The sequence below is a fragment of the Nasonia vitripennis genome, assembly GCF_009193385.2.
Source record: "Nasonia vitripennis strain AsymCx chromosome 1 unlocalized genomic scaffold, Nvit_psr_1.1 chr1_random0003, whole genome shotgun sequence".
Taxonomy (NCBI): Eukaryota; Metazoa; Arthropoda; class Insecta; order Hymenoptera; family Pteromalidae; genus Nasonia; species Nasonia vitripennis.
Window position 1 is genome coordinate 1,380,905 of NW_022279589.1, and position 21,837 is coordinate 1,402,741.

The window sequence follows — 21,837 nt, forward strand, 5'->3', positions numbered from 1 at the left end:
GCGCGCTCGAGCTGTCAGAAAGCGCGCGTAAGCGGCGCCGATGCCGCCGGCTTATTCCTCAGTTTCTAGAGACACGTTTGCACGCATCCATACAGACCCTAGAAATATCCCCACCATACCGGCCTCTCTCTCTCGCGCACAGTCGCCTTTGAGTCCTCACGAGAGACACAACTCGCACGTGTATATACTACTTAAAATCTCGAAATGTTTACGCGTGATATTACATTGTCAATATAGCCTCTCGCCCAGGAGGGAGAGGGAGTGAGAGGGAAAAACGGCTGCCAATTCATTGGCACATAGCTTGCTTCAAACTATGTTATCGTTCCTATAACTAATTATGAAAGGTTAATAATATCTCTTTACGATATCATTATTCGCTGTTTCACTTATATTGCACAACGATGTCTCCAAATTTCCAGCGTGGTGTAGCAGAAACGAAGCTCTGGCTTAATCTTTATTTTTATGTATCAGTATAGATGAATAGAAAATTCGCCGTAAAATAACGTATATGCGAAACCAAAATGCTTATTTTTCCCGATTTTGTTATAAAAAAAAAATGAAAAAACTTACCTAGGTAGATTAAAATTCATTAAATACAAGCTGAGATGCAGTTTTCAGGTATACAGGGTAGGAACAAAAATTTTGAATTTTAATATCTTTAAAACTATCTGGTCTAATAAACAGCTTATAGAAAGTTTCATATCATTACAATGCCATCCATTTGCATTGTAAAAAAGCTAGACAACTGAAATTTTAAATAGATACTGCTATGTTACCTAAAAATATGTAACCTCGATGATTTTCATTTAACTGTTTTCGTTCATGTTTTTACAACGAAACCCATGTGAATTTTTACATTTGGCGGGTCAAATTTTGCTTATAGACAGTTATACAGAAATTAATATCTCTACCATACTCTCTTTCTGGTTTTCGATAAATATTTTTCATTTTTTTTTTGTCAAGGCATTAATTATAATTTTGACTGTTAACAGTTGTGAGAGATTTTGAGACGTATGCCTATTTTTCATTTTTCCATTTGCTCTTATTCGAAAATTAAAAGGTTTAGAGAACTTATTTTTGACCTTAACTGAAATACTTTTGATTTCGACTCCAACACCCATGATACTTATTTAGTCGTATAGCATAAGTTATTTACTTCATGTAAAAATACACTGGAAACCACATACTCATACAATTGAAAATACAATGTGCTAGAGTAGTAGTTTCTGCGTAACTGCCTATAAGCAAAATTTGACACGCCAAATTAAATGATTCACATAAGCCTCGATGTGAAAATGTGAACGAAAATAGTTAAATCAAAATCATCGAGGTTCCATATTTCTAGGTACCATAACGAAACTGTGTCCAATTTTAGTTTTCTAGCCTTTTTACAATTCAAAGGGCATTGTAATGATAGACTTAAACGCACTGACTCGGATACTGAAGTTTTCTTCAAATTCACTTTTTAAACCTCACCGAGGGTGATTTGGCACAGAGATAAAATTTTTATAATTTTTATTCTTTTAATTGCACTTCTCATTGACATTAAAAAAAATAATTAACATACACACACTTAAATTATTACTACTTCAAATAGGGTTATAGGTTGCCACTTTTCAATATGCATGTTTTAATACTATACTCTTGGTAATGATTATTATACCAAGGTATCTTACTAGTAGTATTACATATATTTTTTCTGAATCTGCCATTGAGATTGTCATGATATTTAATCTCATTTCATTTTAAACACCTCAAATATTTTCTACCAGGGTTATGGCAGTTATGAGGGTTATGTATTTAAAGCGCAGTTCTGATCTCGTTACCTACGCAACGAACCAGTAACCAATCAGAATCACGTATTAAATGCTTCACAACAAAGCCCATATTTTTTTAGAGAGTATTACAAAATTTGAACAAACAATGAGTTACGACACGAGGTGATATCATCGATAAAACAAAGAGATGGTAACGCGATCAGTTTTACTTCCGTTTTCTAACAATATATTTAAATAAAAAACATTTTTTTTTAACGTACACGCGACTTCTGGGTTTTTTTAAAACCATTAAGCAGAGCTATACTGATCCATTCACAATTGAGAATGCCCGCAATAAATACTAACCCTTTTTTTCCTTTTAATAAACAAAAATACGCTGCAGCCGTGTCAGAAACTAACTAAATTTGTCCAGTTTTTAATGATTTTTGTCTTTAAAAAAAGTGATGACTGGATTTTTTGAAGCCGTTAATAAAGCGATTTGATTGGTTAAGAAACAAATATCCGGTCTGAATGTAGTTAAGATTTTTAACTTCTAACCCCAAAAAATGTTGCTCGCGAAATGATATAATTATAATAAAAAAGAACTTATTCAACGTGTCAGAAAACGGTCACAACAGCCCCCATAAATGTGCTACAAAAAACGCCTTAATCAATACAGTGGTCACCACAGTTAGGGATCGTTCCCATGTCCTTTTATGAAAAATGAAACTTAACGCTTTTTTCTTATCTTAGTTTTATTTATATAATATCTAATAATATTTTGATGAATTTTTTGGAGATGATACGTTTACGAGGAAAGCAATCAAATACTGCTAAGTACTATTTTGATTGTCATATCTATTACCACGATGGCAGAGGAAGTAGTACCATCTTTCGCTGCAAAGAAAAAAATTGTTCTGGCAGTGTAGCAAGGGTGTATGTAGAACATTTTAATAATTTGGATCACCCAGAAGTTGTTTATGAGCACAACCATGATAAAGATGATAATGTATTGTTAAAAGAAGATTTTAAGGAAGAACTAGAAATGTTGGCTCGAACTACATTCGACGATTTCAGAGATATTTTTGATACAGTTCGTAGAAAAGAACAGTAAGTATAATCTGAATATTATAATGTATTTATTGTATTATTTTATAATAGTGGTATAATATGTATCGTATATTTTGTCTAACCATCCCTTATGGAAATGTCGCCATAAAATATGGTCGTACTTACTAACATATGACCATATTTTATGGAGTTGTGCAAAATTTCCCTAAAAGTATATTTAATCTATTTGTACAATAAACAATGACTTGGGATTATTTAACACATCTTATTAGTCAAATTACCTTTGGTGCATAAGTTTTTATTGAAAATTGCGCTTTGCCTTAAGTGAAATATATCTATTAATCCAGCAGCCTCAATAGTTGTTCGTCTCACTTTCATGTGGCCGCCTACACCAAACTTTTTTTATGTATTTTGACCCGCTGAATCGAAATAAGTTGGGTGTTTTTGCCGCAAGTGGTCACATTAATAGTTATTAACAATATTTATAAACAAATTGCTAATTTCGAAATTTGAACCTGGGAATAACATTTCTAAATTAATTGGCACATTCTAAACAAAATAATCAGAGAAATTTTTTCTTAAAATGCTTATTTTTCTAGATATTTTGTTAGTCAAACAAACCGTATGAGTGCTAATTATATTCTTTGTTTGTATAAATGGTGGAATTGAAGGACTTCTCTTGAACTCCTTAGCTTTCGTATTATATACATGTAAATGTAAATGTATTAGCAATGGATGAATGTAATTCACCAATTAAAATTCAGGTTTTCCTGTTATAACACTCGGTTAATACTTTCCTGCCGTGTTATAACCAGGGCCAGAAGGGCCCTGTTTATTGTAAATTAACGTCAGGCGTGCAGAAGGCACGGCTCGGCCGACTCAGATCATGCACGTGTTTTTACACGAGCCCGCGGAGGCGGCGTAGGTCGGGTCGTAGGAAATAACACACGAGAAGTTTAGATAAGGAAATGTATATTCAATTGTAACTATACACGGAGGTGCAAACGCCGCACACTTCGACGAACGATAAAGAGAGACGAGAGATATTACCCTGTCGACGTGAGAGAGTGAGAGTGCAGGTACTTACAACTCGGTAGTGGCAGTAGTACTTGACGCAACGGACATGGTCCAGTCTCGGACGTGGAGATGTACAGTTCGGCCGGGCGTCGCAGCAACTCGTCGGTAACGCACGGACGAATATCGTTCGCTCTCGAGATGCTCGCAGGACTCACAACAAATTCGCGTATACAGTAGCGCGAGCTACTCGTGTGGATAGCGCAGCGAGACTAACTCTAGTCGCGGTTCTCCCGGCCGTCGGCACATCGTTGTCATATCTCGCCAACGCTGTGCGGCCAGGCGGCAACCGCGCTACCTATGCTCTCACTCTCTCTGTCTCTATCTTGCCTCGTTTCTCGTTCTCGCTCGTTTCGGCGCTCGTTGGCAGCTTGCTGAAACAATAATCTTATTACATTTAGTACATGATTAGCCGTTAGACATTTGACGTGCATTTGGCCGTCACACTGTACAATAAAAACCCATTTTTCGTTTAGTCGATATTTTTGACAGCAATTTTTAGATTTTGGTAATTTTGTTTTTCACTTGTTTTTCCTTAATATACTCGATAAAATTAATTCAATGAATATGCATTCAAAAGAATATAAAATTACATATTTTTGTATATGGAAAATTGCTGATGATAACACGCTTATTAACAGTCCTTTAATAGCTCAGCGTTTAACATAGACGCATTTGGCCCATATTTTATTAGGCTGAAATTAGTTTATAAATTTATTAATTATGGAAGTTCTGAACCTACTGCGCTAGTCAAAATCGGTGCATTTTTTACTGTTTATTTGTTCTCAAAATATGCAATGTTGATGAAGCTGTACGGGTAAACCAACAACAAATAACAATTTTTCGTGTGAAGTAAATCTCCCAAAAAAACTTTTTTCAACAGTGAAAACCTTGGCCAGAAAAAGATATATAAAACTAGTAAAATTTCTAAATATAAAAATGTCAATGTTTTTTTGCTATACGCATTAAAATATATTTCTTTGGGAAAACTAATTTTAACTTTAATTTTATCTTAATGCTTATATCAAAAAAACATTTACTTGACATTTTTATATTTAGAGATTTCACTACTTTTATTAGTACTTGCTAAGGTTTTCACTTTTGAAAAAAGTTTGTTTGCGAGATTTCACATCTTTTACAAAGCATATTCTCCTTGCTATTGCACTTCATGAAATCTTGATATATTCGATAGACCACAAGCTACTGTTGCTTCAGACATTGATCGCATCGCGTATATAATCGTATTCTGTGTGTGTATATATATATATATATATATATATATATATATATATATATATATATATATTTATTTATTTATTTATTTATTTATTTATTTATTTATTTATTAAACCAAGATAATAGCTTATATAGTATACCTTAAGAATACGCATACCAGCAAGCCTTGTAGTGGTAAACTAAGTTACCTGTGTACAAGCTTGGTATATAACAGAAAAATAAAAAAAAAAAAATAACTTTTAAAAAAGTAAAAAGTTAGGCAAGTTTAATATATTTCGCAACAAAATTACAGATTGAAAAGTACTAAGATCAATCAAACAAAGTCAAGTTTATTATATTTAATCGTGATGAAGCAAGGAACAACTCTCAAGATAATTACTACGTAACTTGCCATGCCCGTTTAATTTTGTTTATTGGTGAACAACTAAAATTTCCTTTTATGTATTAGAACGTCATACAAACACCATAAGTACAATGAAACGGGCATGGTAAGTTACGTAGTAATTATCTTGAGAGTTGTTCCTTGCTTCATCACGATTAAATATAATAAACTTGACTTTGTTTGATTGATCTTAGTACTTTTCAATCTGTAATTTTGTTGCGAAATATATTAAACTTGCCTAACTTTTTACTTTTTTAAAAGTTATTTTTTTTAGAGATTTAAATCCTTTTTGGTAAATTTTTTTGAGTATTTCATATTCGACGTCGTAGAAATAAAATATAAGCATATTTAGCACCTTTAGATCAAAGCTTTTTTGTAACATTTTTATCACTAACATGAGATCACTGATTGTTGATATACACCACCCTTGAATTATTTCTACGCCAAGACACCAAAACCCACGGCGCGAACTATCCAGACCTCGTTATCGGACACCCTGTACACCTAGAAGCCGTCATCGTATGATTTATTTACCTAGACACCAAAAACCACGGAGCGCACGACCTAGACCTCGTCATCGGCCACCCTGTACACCTGGACACCGCGTTCAAGTGATTTTTACACCTAGACACCAAAAACCACGGAGCAAACTACCTAGACCTCGTCATCGGCCACCCTGTACACCTAGACACCGCCCTCGAATTATTTCAACACCAAAAGCCACGGAGCGCACGACCTAGACCTCGTCATCGGCCACCCTGTACACCTGGACACCGCGTTCAAATGATTTTTACACCTAGACACCAAAAACCACGGAGCGCACGACCTAGACCTCGTCATCGGCCACCCTGTACACCTGGACACCGCGTTCAAGTGATTTTTACACCTAGACACCAAAAACCACGGAGCGAACTACCTAGAACTCGTCATCGGCCACCCTGTACACCTAGACACCGCCCTCGAATTATTTCAACACCAAAAGCCACGGAGCGAACTACCTAGACCTCGTCATCGGCCACCCTGTACACCTAGGTACCGCCCTCGAATTATTTCAACACCTAGACACCAAAAACCACGGTGCGAACTACCTAGACCTCGCCATCGGCCGCCCTGTACACCTAGATGCCGTCCTCGTATGATTTATTTATCTAAACACCAAAAATCACGGAGCGCACCACCTAGACGTCGTCATCAGCTACCCTATTTATCTAGACACCTTCCTTGAAAGATTTTTACACCAAAACACCGAATACTACGGAGCACACATTTATAATTCAAGCAGAGGAGCAGACAATGTAGGCTCAATAGCTTGTGCGGCCAACTTCACAGTCTAACCACTCGGTCAAACTGCACGCAGCTAACTTAACGGTCTTACCACTTTTTGGGCTGAAGAAAAATTAAGCAAGTGATTTCAGCATTTTTGTTCACCTGCATACTTGTTTATTATGTTAAAGCTGGTTTATTGCTGATATTTTGGTTTAAAATCATAGTTTGGCATACCAGTATAAACATTTATCAAAATTAGCTGGTTACATGAATGATAAATAATTTATTTCCTTAATTGAAAATTCGAGAGACCAATATAGAAGTAAATAGTGTCACGGGCGCCGAGGCGTCGTCTGCTTCTCAAACTCGCCTTAAAAAACTTAAAACTAGTACTTAAGACTAAAGATAGTTACATTATCAAAATCATTTCAACAACAATAAACACTATTTACATTTTCTTTTCTTTGAATTGAACAAATTTAACAATTTAAAACTGTCTGGAAAACTAAGTATTGGTTTTAATCCAATACTTAATTTTACTTTTTGCGGCGGTTTTGCTTATATCTAATTCCTTGAGCTCATTTGGTAGTGCATTGTAAATTATAATAGCATTATTATAACTGCTTTTATCACTGACTCGTTTTTTGCTCTTAGGTATAATTAAACTTTTCTTTCGAGTAATCCTTGTTGACATTTGGAATTGAGTTTTGAGATCTTGATAATGGATTTTAAGGGATTCGAAATTAAATAGTTGCTCTAGGTTTAATGGACTATCTTGTATACTAAAAGTATGTTTGTTGATAATCTTGAGAATTTTTCTCTGTAAACTTTGTAATAAATCACGGTTATTTCTATATGCACCAATTTTCCCCAGGCTACTATTCCATAGCTAATTATACTGTGGAAGAAAGCATAATATATCATTCTTAAAGTTTCTGTTGATATAGTGTGTGATAGTTTGTGAAAAATATAGACTAGATAGTTTGTCTTTTTTATTATATATTGGATGTGTTTATCCCATTTCAGATTGTAGTCAATGACAATTCCCAAGTATTTGTAATACTCAACTCTAGCTATCTTTCTATTTTGAATTCTTACATCAATAAGTTTCGGTACACTGTCGCAGTAACTTCCAAATGTCATACAAACTGTTTTATCCACATTCAAAGATAACTTATTTACCGCTGACCATTTGTATATCACAGTAAGAAACTCATTCATACTTTCTTGCGCCTCTATCCATGTATTACCTGTTGCTATAATTGCAGTATCATCTGCGTACGATAGAATTGATTCTAGCGGAATCTCCTTTAGCATATGATTTATATATATAATAAATAGAAGTGGAACCAGTATCGTACCCTGTGGAACACCCATACTTATTAGTAAACTATCACTTTCTACACCATCAATTTTAACAGTTTGATATCTGTTATTCAAATAGCTTCGAAGGAGATCCAATGCCTGACCTCTAATACCAATACAACGCAGTTTATTTAATAACAACTTATGGTCGACTGTATCAAAAGCTTTAGCCAAGTCGAGAAAAGTGACTATTGTTGGTATCGTTTTATCTACGTTATTGTACAAAATTTGTGTGATATAGTTTAAAGCATTTTTTGAGCCAATATTTTTCATAAAACCAAATTGGTGTTTTGATATTATCTTATTTTTTTGGATAAAATCATATAGCCTGTTATAGGGCCTGCATCGGGCCATATAGCTTTTCCAATGCACAAATTAAAAATATGCGTTAATGGTACCGCAATACAATTACTAATCACTTTCAAGGACTTAGCGTTTATTTTGCCCACACCACGATTTTTTATTTTCAATGTATTGATTATGTTTTTTACTTCATTTATATTTGTGGGTTTTAGAAAGATTGAATTAGCATTATTATCCGGTAGTCTAATTTCTGGTAGTCTGAGTCGGCGACTTTATGCCAAAGAATTCTTTTTATCTGTGTACCTATTCCCCCTCCCGGCATAGAAGTGCTATGATACTGCCACCTATCCCACTATACGCATGGAACAATAATATCTGCTGTGAGTGGGTGCCTATCACCACGCAGCGCGTCCTCAATCTTCAAATAGAGGAACGGCCTCTGGACAAAAGGTTAGCTGCAAATAAATTGAATAAGCAACCGTGGACAGCCGATAGGCCTAGTCGTGAGTGTGATGAGCTCACACTGGCTAACGTACTAGAAACAATACGCAAGCACCACCACTCGTACACTCTCTATATATCTCCACTACAAACATCACAAACAGGGCCAAAAATCGCGGCCCTATAAGGTAGTTGGCCAAATTTTCGATAACGTAAGAAGATGATCGACTTCTTACGCATTTTAATGATTAATGTTTTCAAAATAAGTAACAAATAATGTTTATAGTATTTTATTAGGGTCTTTCTAAAGAAAATTTAAAAAAAATGAATGAAAACGATCTAATATTTAATTAGTAAATGGAATTTGAAAAAAATATCGCGATTTAGCAATTGTCGATAGTGATGTTAAGGTTGGGAACAATTGTCGATAGCTGTTAGACCCAATTGTCGATAGTCGAAAATCATTAATGTTGAGCATTATTATTTCACACACAACCAAAATTTGAGTATTATTAGGCCTTAATAACAGGAAAGAAAGTTCAAATTGGGTTTGGATACGAAAAAACATTTTAAAACTTACAAATTATTTCTAAAGACGACAGAGAGCTCGCATTTGAGGTTAGGGAGAGGTTAAGTTTTATGTTACGTTAAAAGACACGTACTTTTACTGTCGTAACTACAAAAGGGTGCGTTAAAAGTTGACATAACTACTTTTAAAAGTTGAAGAGAGACTGAGAGAGGCATTTGGTGAAAAATATGTACGAATTTTGTACACAATTGTTAATTATCGACAATTGATTCCTATACGCATAACGGAGACGGTATTCTCGATAGTCTAATTAAGACGATTAAAATAAAAATATCACAAATTGTACATAAAATGTTGCTTCATTTGTGTAATATGAAGTTGATTAAGGCTTTAATGTTCCATAAAATATTTATTTTATGGATGAAAACGCAATTTCAATGTTAGCTGTCAGATGCGCTCGTAGATAAGCAGACCTCCACAAATTCATTGTATCTGACTTCAACATATCGTATGGATGATTATTAAAAAAATAACGCTATTTTAGCATTTATAAGTAAAGCTATGTTTTCGTTGATGATGTACGAATGTATTTTATGTATTTTTGTGAAGCAAATTAATTCAAAACAACTCAAAAACGTATAATTTCTTGAAGTTATCCACAATTGGGTCGCTATCGAGAATGGGGCCAACTACCTTATACTTTGAAATTTGGTTTTCTAACCTCAAGAAAAATTTTGCGAATGCATTTATATTATTATTATTGCACTTATGCCCGTTCTCCCGATATCTGTTTGAAAGCTATTAACCTAATCTTTCTTGACAAAAAAAGATTCATCTTAAAAGATTACTTTATTAGCGAAATATTGCGGGTTGAAATTTATCTCGGTATATTTCGTTTCGCTTAGAGCGTTGCTTCTCTCCCCTGAAATCAGATCCTATCCGGTCACGTGACTTCCGATCATTGATAGCGCGAAAATTTGAATGAAATTAAAACTGAGATGTATTCGTGCAGATATTATTTGAATTTGTAAAAAGCAATTTTTTTTATTTGATGTGGACTACGTACTAGGCCTTTACTAGACCATTACTCTATAAAAGTGGTGAAATCTTCTATAAAAATAACTTTTTCAAAAGGCGAAACGTTGGCGAAAAAAAATTTCTTTATAAAAGTTGTAGCCCGAGAGCTAGGGTGGTTTTCGTAGCCGATGGGGTTCCACGGCAACACCAAATTTTTTCTTATGTACTTTTGCCCGCTGAACACGAATTTCGAGGTTGCTCAGCCGGAAAATGCCGAGCAAAATTTTGACAGCCGATTTTTCGGGAAAACGTGAAAGGGTAACATTTTTCACATTAAAAAATTGATCGTATTCTTCATGGAATTTGAAGACAAAAGTAATCTATTAAATTTTTTTATGATGCATTCTTTTCCCGTAAAAAATCATCAAAGTTGGCAAAAAAACGTAAATTTTCCGATTTTTGTAAACTTTGATGATTTTTCAGGGGAAAATAATGCATTTTATGAAAAAATTTAATAGAATACTTTTGTCTTCAAATTGCATGAAGAATATGAAGTAATTTTTTTTATGTGACAACGGTTACCCCTCCATGTTTTCCCGGAAAATCGGCCGTCAAAATTATCCTGCGCATTTTCCGGCTGAGCAATCTCGAAATTCGTGTTCAGCGGGCAAAAATACATAAGAAAAACTTTGGTGTTGCCGTGGAACCCCATCGGCTACGAAAACCACCCTAGCTCTCGGACTATAGTGATATCTCCGAAATATAAAAGTCAAGGAATTTTATTCATCTTTTAGATATATGCATGTAGGTACATTATGTCAGAAAATAAAATATTGTCAACTGTAATTCTTAATTTGTACAACAGTTCAAATTCATTAATATCAATTTTTCTATGTATTTTTTGAAATGTGCCTACATGCTTATATCTAAAAAATGAATAAAATTACTTGACTTTTATATTTTGGAATTGCACTACTTTTTTAAAGAAAGTTTTACTCGACAATGTTTTACCTTTTGAAAAGTTTTTTTTTTCTAAAAGATATGATATATTTTAACTTGTAAACATACATTTCTTCCTATAATTAATTATTTAATCAATATAGGATTACAAAAATGTTGATGATCGTAGAAAGCCATACAAGAAAAACATTGTGTTTTTGGATTTTCATTTTGTCTTATTTTATCAAAACTTACAGGCAGAATGGTTATCTAATACAAATATCATGCTACATTAATGTTTCTTTCAAATTTTCATCCCTGGTAGAAATGTTCACCATTTATTCGCCAATCGTTGTTCAGTTTCATCTGTGTTGGACAACGGATTCAGCATTCATTCGTCAATAAACCCCCTTATTACGTCACGTTTTTACGTATCCGTTGGTAAGCAGTCGGACAATTTTAAAAATCGTACAAAAAGAAGATAAATCATTATTGTCTGCACAAATAATTTATTTATAAGATTTCATTATTAATAAACAAGCATAGGATCGAAAATAATACGCTTTCGACATCGTAGACTTAAATTACATGTATGTAAAGTTTGCTCTATTTTGGGGTTATATGTTTGACGGTATACGCAGGAGTAGACTATTGCGCCAGCTATTTAGTGCGCATGCGCGGCCACATGTTTACTAGCAGGCTCACACTAGACTTGCAATGCATAGATTTAGTTTACCACAAAAATAATGTATGGCCATACTTGACGGACACGTTTGTTTAAAGTTTGTAGGTGAACTATACCAAGTAAGAAACAAGAACGTCTCATTTATAACTATTAATATATATTGACATTAAATTGTTATAAACTGGTAATTTTGCTTCCTCTTAGAGGAAGCTTTGTAATAGTAAAATTCTGAGTTTCGTCAAAACTTCTAGAAAATACTTTTTGGTGTGTTAGAAATGACCGTATGGATGTGTGTGTGTATGTATACCGTAATATTTCTGGAACTACTCGGTCAATATCAATAAAATTTGACATGCATGTATATTTTTGGATTCTAAATTCGGGAAAAACATTTATTTTTTATTTTTCAAACTATTTTTTATTTTATGTCCAATTTTTGATTTTTGAAAAACACTATTTTTCATTTTTTTCAATCATCCCATCATTACAAACAATTCAGCTAATGTGCATTTGAAAGAGAATAAAATTACCTACTTTTCCCCATTTAGTCCTCGGGATCGACCGCTTTGTTCGGCAGATAAAATAAAAAAGGTGATTTTTTTTTTAAATTCATTTCTCTGAAACGAAACATCATAACCTTACGAAGAAAATGACGTCGATGGGTCACGTGTCAAACTATATCCCATTAAAATTTCAAGTGATTTGACTACTTATTTTTTCAGTAATTGTGCCTCGATTAAGGAAGTAAAAAGGCTTTATTGCACTTGAGATTTTGGGAAAAAGTAGATATTTTATGTGTCTTGGCTAAGTTCATTGGGCAGTTTTCAAATGCCTATGGTTCTTAAGATATCAAGGTTTCAATATTTTTTGATTCCTCATATCTCTAAAACAATGCAGTCAAATACTTAAAAATTTTATTTGGTGATTAACCATAAAAAAAGCTATTTTCTGATAAAATTTTAAACGATTTCGTCGAGCGGTTCTCAAGTAAAGAACTAAAATGTAAAAACTGATTTTTCTTAAAACTTTTACTTCCTCTTACAGGGGTGTCGTAGCACGTCGTTAAAGTCCCTCCCTATTAATTTATGTCAAAATGATATATATATATATATATATATATATATATATATATATATATATATATATATATATATATATATATATATATATATATATATATATATATATATATATATATACATCAGTATGACATATAGTACATGAGTACTGCCAATCCTTGGGCAGATGGCTTGCTGAAACGCATTCCAACTTATTCAGATCCACAATATTTTGTATTATTTTTAATTTTTTTATATTTAAATAATATTTTATCTATTGGAACTATACATTTAGTTGGAGGAAGCTACGTGCCAATGAATTGGCAGCGGTTTTTATATTATTTTATATTAATTATATCGATCGAATCAGATACAGCTAACAGTTCTTTTAATTATTTAATTATAGAATATTACATATTATCGGATATAGATATCTTTAAGTGAAACAATTATTTCATCGTTCGATACAGTTAGTTGCACGCAGCATAAACCTTAAACAAACCTGTCCGTCCAGTATGCTCATACATTATTGTTATACAAATATACAGATACCAACAAAGAATAAACTTTTTAGTAGCTAAATTTCCATTACTAACATTTTTTTGTGTCATAATAAACTAATAGCAATAATGATAATAATACAACTCGACAATTTTGTAACTGATTTCACAACTTTCTTTGATTTGAATTAGTAATAATATAAAACTTGTAATATTGGAAAATTGTAATGGTTTAATACAAAATTGAAAAGCTACACCTTTTTGTTAAACTACAAGAATTTATTTATATATTTATATTATTAAAATGTTAATCAGCTTATATAGTAATAATTATTCTGTAGCGATAATATGAAACTTATACTCGCCAAGTTTATACCTTTCAGAAAGGTTTATTACAGATATATAGTCTTATATAGTGACTGCCGAAATAAGCATGACTGCATTAAGGGGACAAAACACGTTGAAAACCTTAAAAAAAGAATCATTTTTAAATTTTCATGCTTAATTGCGATTAATTTGAAATTTGTTAAACTTAAATAACTTAACTTTACCTAAATTGTAAGATTTTTGCAAGTCTTTTGGGGCCTAATGCACCCCGATAAAAAAATTAAAGACTGATAAAACTTTTTTAGTACTGTCCTCACGATTCCTGAACAAGGCATGTATGAAATGGGATGAAAATTTGTTAACATACTTCTGAAGCCATTAGTTTCGAGATGAATGAAGGAAATTTAATTTAAACGATTTGTCCGGGAATCGTGTGGACAGTGCTAAAAAGGTTTTATCAGTGCTTCATTTTTTATCGGAGTGCATTAGGCCCAAAAAGACTTTAAAAAATATGAAAATATACACTGATAATAAGGTTAAGTAAAAATTACTGCCTGTCCGGTAAAAATTACAATACTGCCGAGTAAAACAGCCATAGACTTTTAAAAAAGTATCAAAATTCCTAGACCACCATATAAATTTTACTTTTTAGTATTGTAATTTTTGTACAACTGGAATTTTTACAATACTGCATATGAGTTTTCGCCCTAACTAAATAGGTCTGTTCCTTTATTAATATATAAGGACAATTCGAATTATTCGACACAAGTGAATCGGTGGCGCAGTCGGTAAAGGCTTTGCCTATAAAACCAAAGGTCGCCCGTTCGATCCCAAGTCAAGTCAGATTTTTTCAGAATAAAAAATTAAAATATAGGTAATTCTAGAAACATCCCAACAAAAACACTGGCAGTTGACTAATAATAATTAGCTAGGAATTAATCATTTTTCGGCATTTTAAAAAATACATAGAAATTACTTAACAAAAAATTACAATACTGATTTGTAAAATTTACTTGACCTTTTTCTCAGTGTAGGTAAAGTTAAGTTATTGAAGGGTAAAAAATTTCAAATCAATCGGAATTATGCGTGAAAATTTAAAAATGATTCTTTTTTGCAGGTTTTAAAAGTGTTTTGTCATCTTAAAAAAAATTATTATTCCTCCGGGCCTTCGGCAGACGGCCGGTTGAATTCGACACAAATTACGTGTTTTTGTATATAAAGGATATTTACGCCCGTGTAGCAGACGAAATTGTTTCTCTACCGCTGACTCGATAAAGTCAGTCGGTTCACATGACTGTTTTATCGCGTCTAACCTAACATTAATCCCACCGAAAGTTGCGTGACCGGATGAAGGTAGAGGATGATAATACTAGGGTTACCCTGGGTCCGGAATATATAGTTTATAAACTTTTGGAAACGTAGAATAATTGCCCGCAATTCGCCTGATCCAAATATTTATATAATTTTCTTGATAATAATGTTGATAACAAATAATTATGTTATTTGCAATAATCCTAGTGACTTTTGTCTAGTGACTTAAGTTCGTATGCGTTTGAGGTTAGAAAATATTCAACTAAAGCAATGATAATTATTTGTATCAACATTATTATCAAGAAAATCATATAAATCATGATATATTTGGATCGGGCAAATTGCGGAAAAAATTGCTAGCCCTATACAATTTAGAAATGCAATGTCAAAGCTGCGATAATCTCGGAAAATCAAAATGCATATTTTATTACCGACATAGGGGCAATCATAATGATATGAATGCATTTGGAAATTTTTGTTGAGGTTACAGAACCCAATTTGAAGTATACAAGAGCCGCGATCCGCGCCGTTGTCGTGTCGTACATACTTCGTATACTTTTACTCGCCAGCGCGGCACTGTCGCACCCCTTGATTAGACATTTTATGTTTACTGGAGCATTTTATTGTTTATTGCCTTCGATTTTATTTATCGCTGTTTATTATTTTTTACTTTTCTCCATGTAATAATTTGTGATAATAACTATTGTTTAATGGACTTAGATATGCCCCGATACGTGTCGAAGTGAAGTATTCGACTTACCAATCCAGAATGCGGACCGAACGATTAAATAACGTACCACCCGTTCCTCAAACTTTGGCAGGATTAGCTAATGTTTTGGCAGATTATCCACCCGTGAGAAACTATTATAGAGGATGTGCACGGGGAACATATGGTTCGATTGGTCTCGTTTTTATTCACGATAGTATGCTTGAGCCCCTATCAAGGTGCAGACAATTATACGCTGATGGGACCTTTAAAGTAAAAGTTTATACTAATGTTTATTACACTAATATGTATGTATGCAATTTATAAGAATTTATAAATTATAGATAAGGCCAAGGAAACCCCACTGTGCGCAGGTGTTTATCGTTCACTTTCGAAAGATGAATACAGTAAGTTAATAAATAATTGTTTAAAAACGACTGGTATATATACTCGGTGACAGTTGATCCTCGTGGAACGTTTTAGAAATCGTACTTTTTGATGTTAGGGTTTGTAAATGCACCAATCTGATTGGAGCATTTCAAAAATATTTCACGAGAATTAACTACCGCCGACTTAGGTGATACATGAAAAAATATTTCCATAAATTTTAATATCCTATTCTAAGAAACGGAAGAGCATTGTACATGAATGTGTGTAGTGTAAAGGGCCCATTCGGCATTTAATTGCCTTTAGTATAATAACTTTAAGTATCTTTATCGTCTAAGCAAATTACTAATTCAAAATAGCAATCGCTACCTCTTTTGCTACTTATTTCTCGACACAATAGAAAAGCATGATATATATTACACTAATTTTGCTTATTATGATTCAAGTGCATCTTGTATTTATGTTAAAAAATGTTATTTGTAGAGATTTCCTGCCATTTATGTTCTTGCGAGTTCAAGAACCACTGCCATGTACAATGCTATATGGGATAAAGTTTTTGAAACCGTTCCCAACTTAAGAAGAAATATCCTATCTGTAATGGGTGATTTTGAAAGATCTCACATAAACAGTGGTCGTGAGAAATTTCCAACTGCAACTATTTCCGGTTGTGAATTTCACTATAAGCAGGTGATTATTTATTTATTTCCAGTAGGACAAATTTTTAAAATGATTTCTCTGGTAAAAATATCGAGATTTTTTCTATTAACTTCAAAATTTCATTAAGGAAGTTCTATAGGTACTGCTCTAGTTAAAATGTGTGCCCTTTTTATTTATGGTTTATTTGTGTGATCTACTTAGCTAAAAAGCTGCACATATTAACTATCATAAAATAATGATTATACATTCCATTTATACAATTCTATGTATCCTAATTATTTATGAAAAATTTCCTACCGGCGTTGATTTGACTCATTTTTTTTTTAGGTTTAATGTACGTTTTTTGTATTCAATAAATTTTTACTATAACTTTGTCACTTAGAGCCATTGAACGCTACTTTGTAGAAGTAAATAATAACTTTAGAAAAATAAAAACTTTAATAACTTCTATTATATGCCATGTGCCTTCTGAAATTTATATGGATGTTTTTGAGATATATACCAACTTGTAAACGAAATTCTAAATATATCGATATGTTAATTCCATTACCGATAGAACCTCTTTAAATACACAAATGTATGACAGACTTATACGTCATAGACTTTGTCACACAAAAATTCACAAGTTGCAAGAATAGGAAAAGAATTCTAAATTATATGGTTCTACTTAGCATTTTTATGTTACCTTGAAATTAATAACGAATATAATTTGGCTTTAGCGGTACTGATGTGCTACTGAGAGAAGGGCCGGTCACGTCGAGATCCGTATGATTCGTCTGCATTTAATTCGTTCTTATTTCAAAAAAAAAGGATTTTGTACCAAAAACATTTTTGTAGCATCACTCATTAAAAATGCAATCCAAGTGGTTAAAGTATAAAAGATAAAGTACGGTTTTTTTAATAGCCAAGATAAAAATACATCTCAAAAAACCAATTACGCCCCATTGATGGGACGTAATGGGTTTCACAGTAGAGCATGATAGGTTTTTGATATATCAAACAATAAACAGAATATAGTTATATTTTTACGAATGTAATTTGAACGTATACGAATTTAAAGGTGTAATAATTTTAGAATTTGAAGAAAAGATAAATTTTATAAAAGTTATCAACATCTCAAAATAATTGGGCAAAAAGGCGAGGTTAAATCTGTTTATATGTTGCTCATAAAAATGTAATTTTCTTCATTTTTTGCATTATATCATGCAATTACAGTTTAATATAAAATACTATTAACAAAAAAAGTTATTTAAATTTCTATTCTATCATCTTGTTTTCAGTGATTATTTATTGCTTAATAATCCACGCGCAACAGGCTAAAAATTTTATCTGTAAATTTCAATACTTCAAACGATTTTGAATGCTCATGGTGATAAAGGAAGGATACATTGTATCCTTATATTCCAATCCGTTAAAGAATTTGCAAGTCAAAAGTCCTTTATGTTTAAATAAATCGAAAACTCATTCTACCCGGCAATCCCGTCGTGCCCTGCCGTCCCCTATTAAGTCGAACAGTTAAACTCTTTTATTTCATACCAGATTGTATTCGTTGTCTTAAAAATATTATAATAATGTAGAAATAAATATTATTTATTAAGGCTTTAGCAAAATCTTGGAACGAAAATATCCCTATGGAATTCGAGTACATCCTGGAGAGGGCTTATGCGGTAGCACATTTGCCTCCAGACAAAGTTGGAGAAGGATTTATGCACATCACTAGCCTTGTTGATAATGTAGCAAATGGAAATGGCGTTAATCCAGCTATACTACAAAAGCTGCAAGATTTTGCAGCTTACCTAAGAAGATATTGGCTACCACTTGCTGAAGTATTGTCAGTCTTCCAAAAACCCGTTAGGTCCAATAATACTTGTGACAATTTTCACTTATATGCAGCAAAGAAAATGGGAATACGTTCCAACGTTTATAGAATGTTAGGTAAATACAATAATTATTGATATACTGAAAACAATATTATATTACGGAAGTATTTTCTTTTTATTGAAATGCTTATTAAATAATTTATTGAACAAAATCGTAGTTTATTAAAGGTTGAGTTTTAGTTTGTTATCAAACTTTAATTTATTAAGATTTTCTTAAAGTTTGCCTACTTATTTTTATACGAAACCCCTGGTTAAAAATTCCCGATATCTTGTAGACGGTAATATACAAGCCCGATAGATTCGTTTTTTCACAAGAAAGTATAACAAATTCTACTTGGAATCTCGATATCGTGTATAACAAATATATTAGCACACACACATTAGTTTGCTTACAGCATAGTACACTACATTTGACTATAATTGCAGCTAATAAATCAGTCGAATCCATTATTATTAATTTGTTTTATTTTAAAATGATTCTAATAAACAATATTTAAAACAATTATGCGATACTCTTCATTTCACTTAAATGAACCATCAATCTCAATTTACTAATCTATAGCTCAAAAAAATATTATTGATAAACTGTACCATTATATACTAGAGCAAATGTCTCATTTATCAAGTATAAACTTAATATGAACATATTAAATCATTTATTGTGGCTATCCGATTACTTGAAATAATTTCAAATTTTGCTTGGTATCGGTCATTGGACAAAATATAAAATCGACTAATTACAATGACAATATCATAAATTTTATTTAAACTTTTTCATGAACTTCGTACGTTGCCAAATAACGTAATAATGAGTAACTATTGATTTATACTTTACATTAGTATTTATACAAGCTAATAAAAAATCAACAAAATTTAAACCATCGTGTCGTAATTCTTGATTTTGGATGATTTCAATTTTTGAATAGATTCTGAAGTATAAATAAAAATTTACTTATTATTACTCTTTTTGAAAATGCCAGAAGTTAATGAATATGTTTAAAGAAAATGTATGGCATTATCATTGTAATTAAATTGATAGATATTTTGGACTAATATTTAAAATTTTTATATAAAATAATCGGAAAGCTATAATGAATGCTGTAAAAGGTTTATATTAAGTTTATTCTTGTTATTTAAGACATTAGCATTATTATAATGGTACAGTTTATAAATAATATTGAGTTGTTGGCTAAAGATATCATAAGTAATAAATTGAAATTGATGACTCGGTCCAGTTGAGTAAAATGAAGAGTATAACATAATTGTCATTGTAAAGATTGTTCGGTATAGAGTCGTAAATAAAACAAAAAGGGGATGTCGTAGCTAAAAACACCTTTTTTAACACAGGCTGCGCGAAATCGCGTGCGTTCAATCGCATTTCGCGCCGCCTGTGTTAAAAAATAATGATCGATACTCGCACTAGTATCGAAATGTATTATTTTCTGTTCCCTATAACTTTTTGAATAAAGCTTGCAATGGAAAACTGGCTCTGTATCGCTATAGGATTTGGTTTAATAAATCATTCTACCCAATGAAATTTCGATCGGACTTTTAGTTTTTCAAAAATCTTGGCAATACGAGCTGGTGTTTACGCGTGTTCACGCGATTACAGCGCCAACTTTAAAATCTAATTTTACTACTAACTTCTGAAATAAAGCTTGCAATGAAAAACCAAGCCTGTAGCGCCGTAGTATTAAGTTTAATAAATCATTCTACCAAAAGAAATTTCGATCGGACTTTTAGTTTTTCTAAAATCTTGGAAATACTAAATACCTAGCGGCGGATTTACGAAGCTTCGACATCCCCTTAAGCTGTCAGCAAACCAATGTGTATGCTAATCTTAAACTCAAATTTATATATGTATTCCTTGTAAAAACTATGTATTAGTTGGAATATTACCAAATTGTTGGCTCACTCGCAAAACCCGTATCCCAATCTTCTAATCTGAAAAAAAGTTATATCAAAAAATTTATTCCACTAATAGAGTTTCTGTCGAGAAACCTTCAGTAGAATACATTAACAAATCTCGGTGGATTCCCGGGATATTATCGGGAATGTTTTTTACCAGGGAACCACATAAGTCAAAACAATTATCATGTTCAATTTTGAGTCCATCAATTTAAAATTAATTTTAATTAATTAAAAAAAAAAAAAATTTCGTAGACGGAATGGGGGCTCAAATGAATAAGACAGCAGCGAATATTGAATGGTTGAACGAGGTCTTATAGTAACAGTTCAGCGACCAGCGCGTCTCGTAGAAGCTGACTTGGCTATACAGCGAACTGAAAATGAATTTCTATTGGGGCGGTAACTGATATTTTTGATCATACATTATCACTTATTTCTATGTAAATGTTAAAAGGTCCTTTTCATGCATAAAAACCAAAAATTAGCATAAGAATTTAGAAAATTACGATTTTTAAAAATATAAAAATATAGAAATTATAAAACATTATGACGAAAGTTTTGTTTAAAATTTAAAAAGGAATTTTGAAAATACATGAAAATATCTGACTACTGCAGTATACTAGTTCTGTCCTATGTTTTTTATTTGTTTTCATTTCATAAAAAAGGATCTGTCTCAATACTTTTATTAAAACAAAAAAAAAAAAAAAACTAATAATAAGAAAAGAGAAGCTCGCGATTGGAGTATTCATGTTCGTTTTGAGCACATTAGATGACCTAGAATACAGCTAAAGCAACCTTGCTAGAAAAATATTATTTTCTCCCTTGATTGCACAATATACTATTTGACTTAAAGAAGGTTTCGGCATTTGGTATCGTATTAAATAAGGGTCACTGTGGGGACACGGATTACATGAATGGTCATCGCTGCTAATTTTTTTAACTGCACTATTAAAGTTATATACAAGTAGAGTAATAGAAAATCGCGAAAATGTCGCCAGGAAATAGCAGAAAGCATGCGGCGAATAGGAATACATGTCA

General features: G+C 32.3%; 2 protein-coding genes across 4 annotated transcripts in view; one reads left to right on the forward strand and one right to left on the reverse strand.

Moving 5' to 3' along the window:
• Positions 1-21,837, forward strand: part of LOC107981926 — a 457,580-nt gene that overhangs the window by 434,441 nt on the left and 1,302 nt on the right. Inside the window, exons 6-11 of the mRNA XM_031930575.2 lie at positions 2,557-2,867; positions 15,982-16,240; positions 16,312-16,374; positions 16,838-17,041; positions 18,610-18,946; positions 21,055-21,198. Of these exons, the coding sequence (XP_031786435.1) occupies positions 2,557-2,867; positions 15,982-16,240; positions 16,312-16,374; positions 16,838-17,041; positions 18,610-18,946; positions 21,055-21,119 (1,239 nt within the window). The 3' untranslated portion in view covers positions 21,120-21,198. The remainder of the gene's footprint in view (positions 1-2,556; positions 2,868-15,981; positions 16,241-16,311; positions 16,375-16,837; positions 17,042-18,609; positions 18,947-21,054; positions 21,199-21,837) is intronic.
• Positions 1-21,837, reverse strand: part of LOC107981322 — a 526,190-nt gene that overhangs the window by 350,171 nt on the left and 154,182 nt on the right. The window lies entirely within an intron of this gene.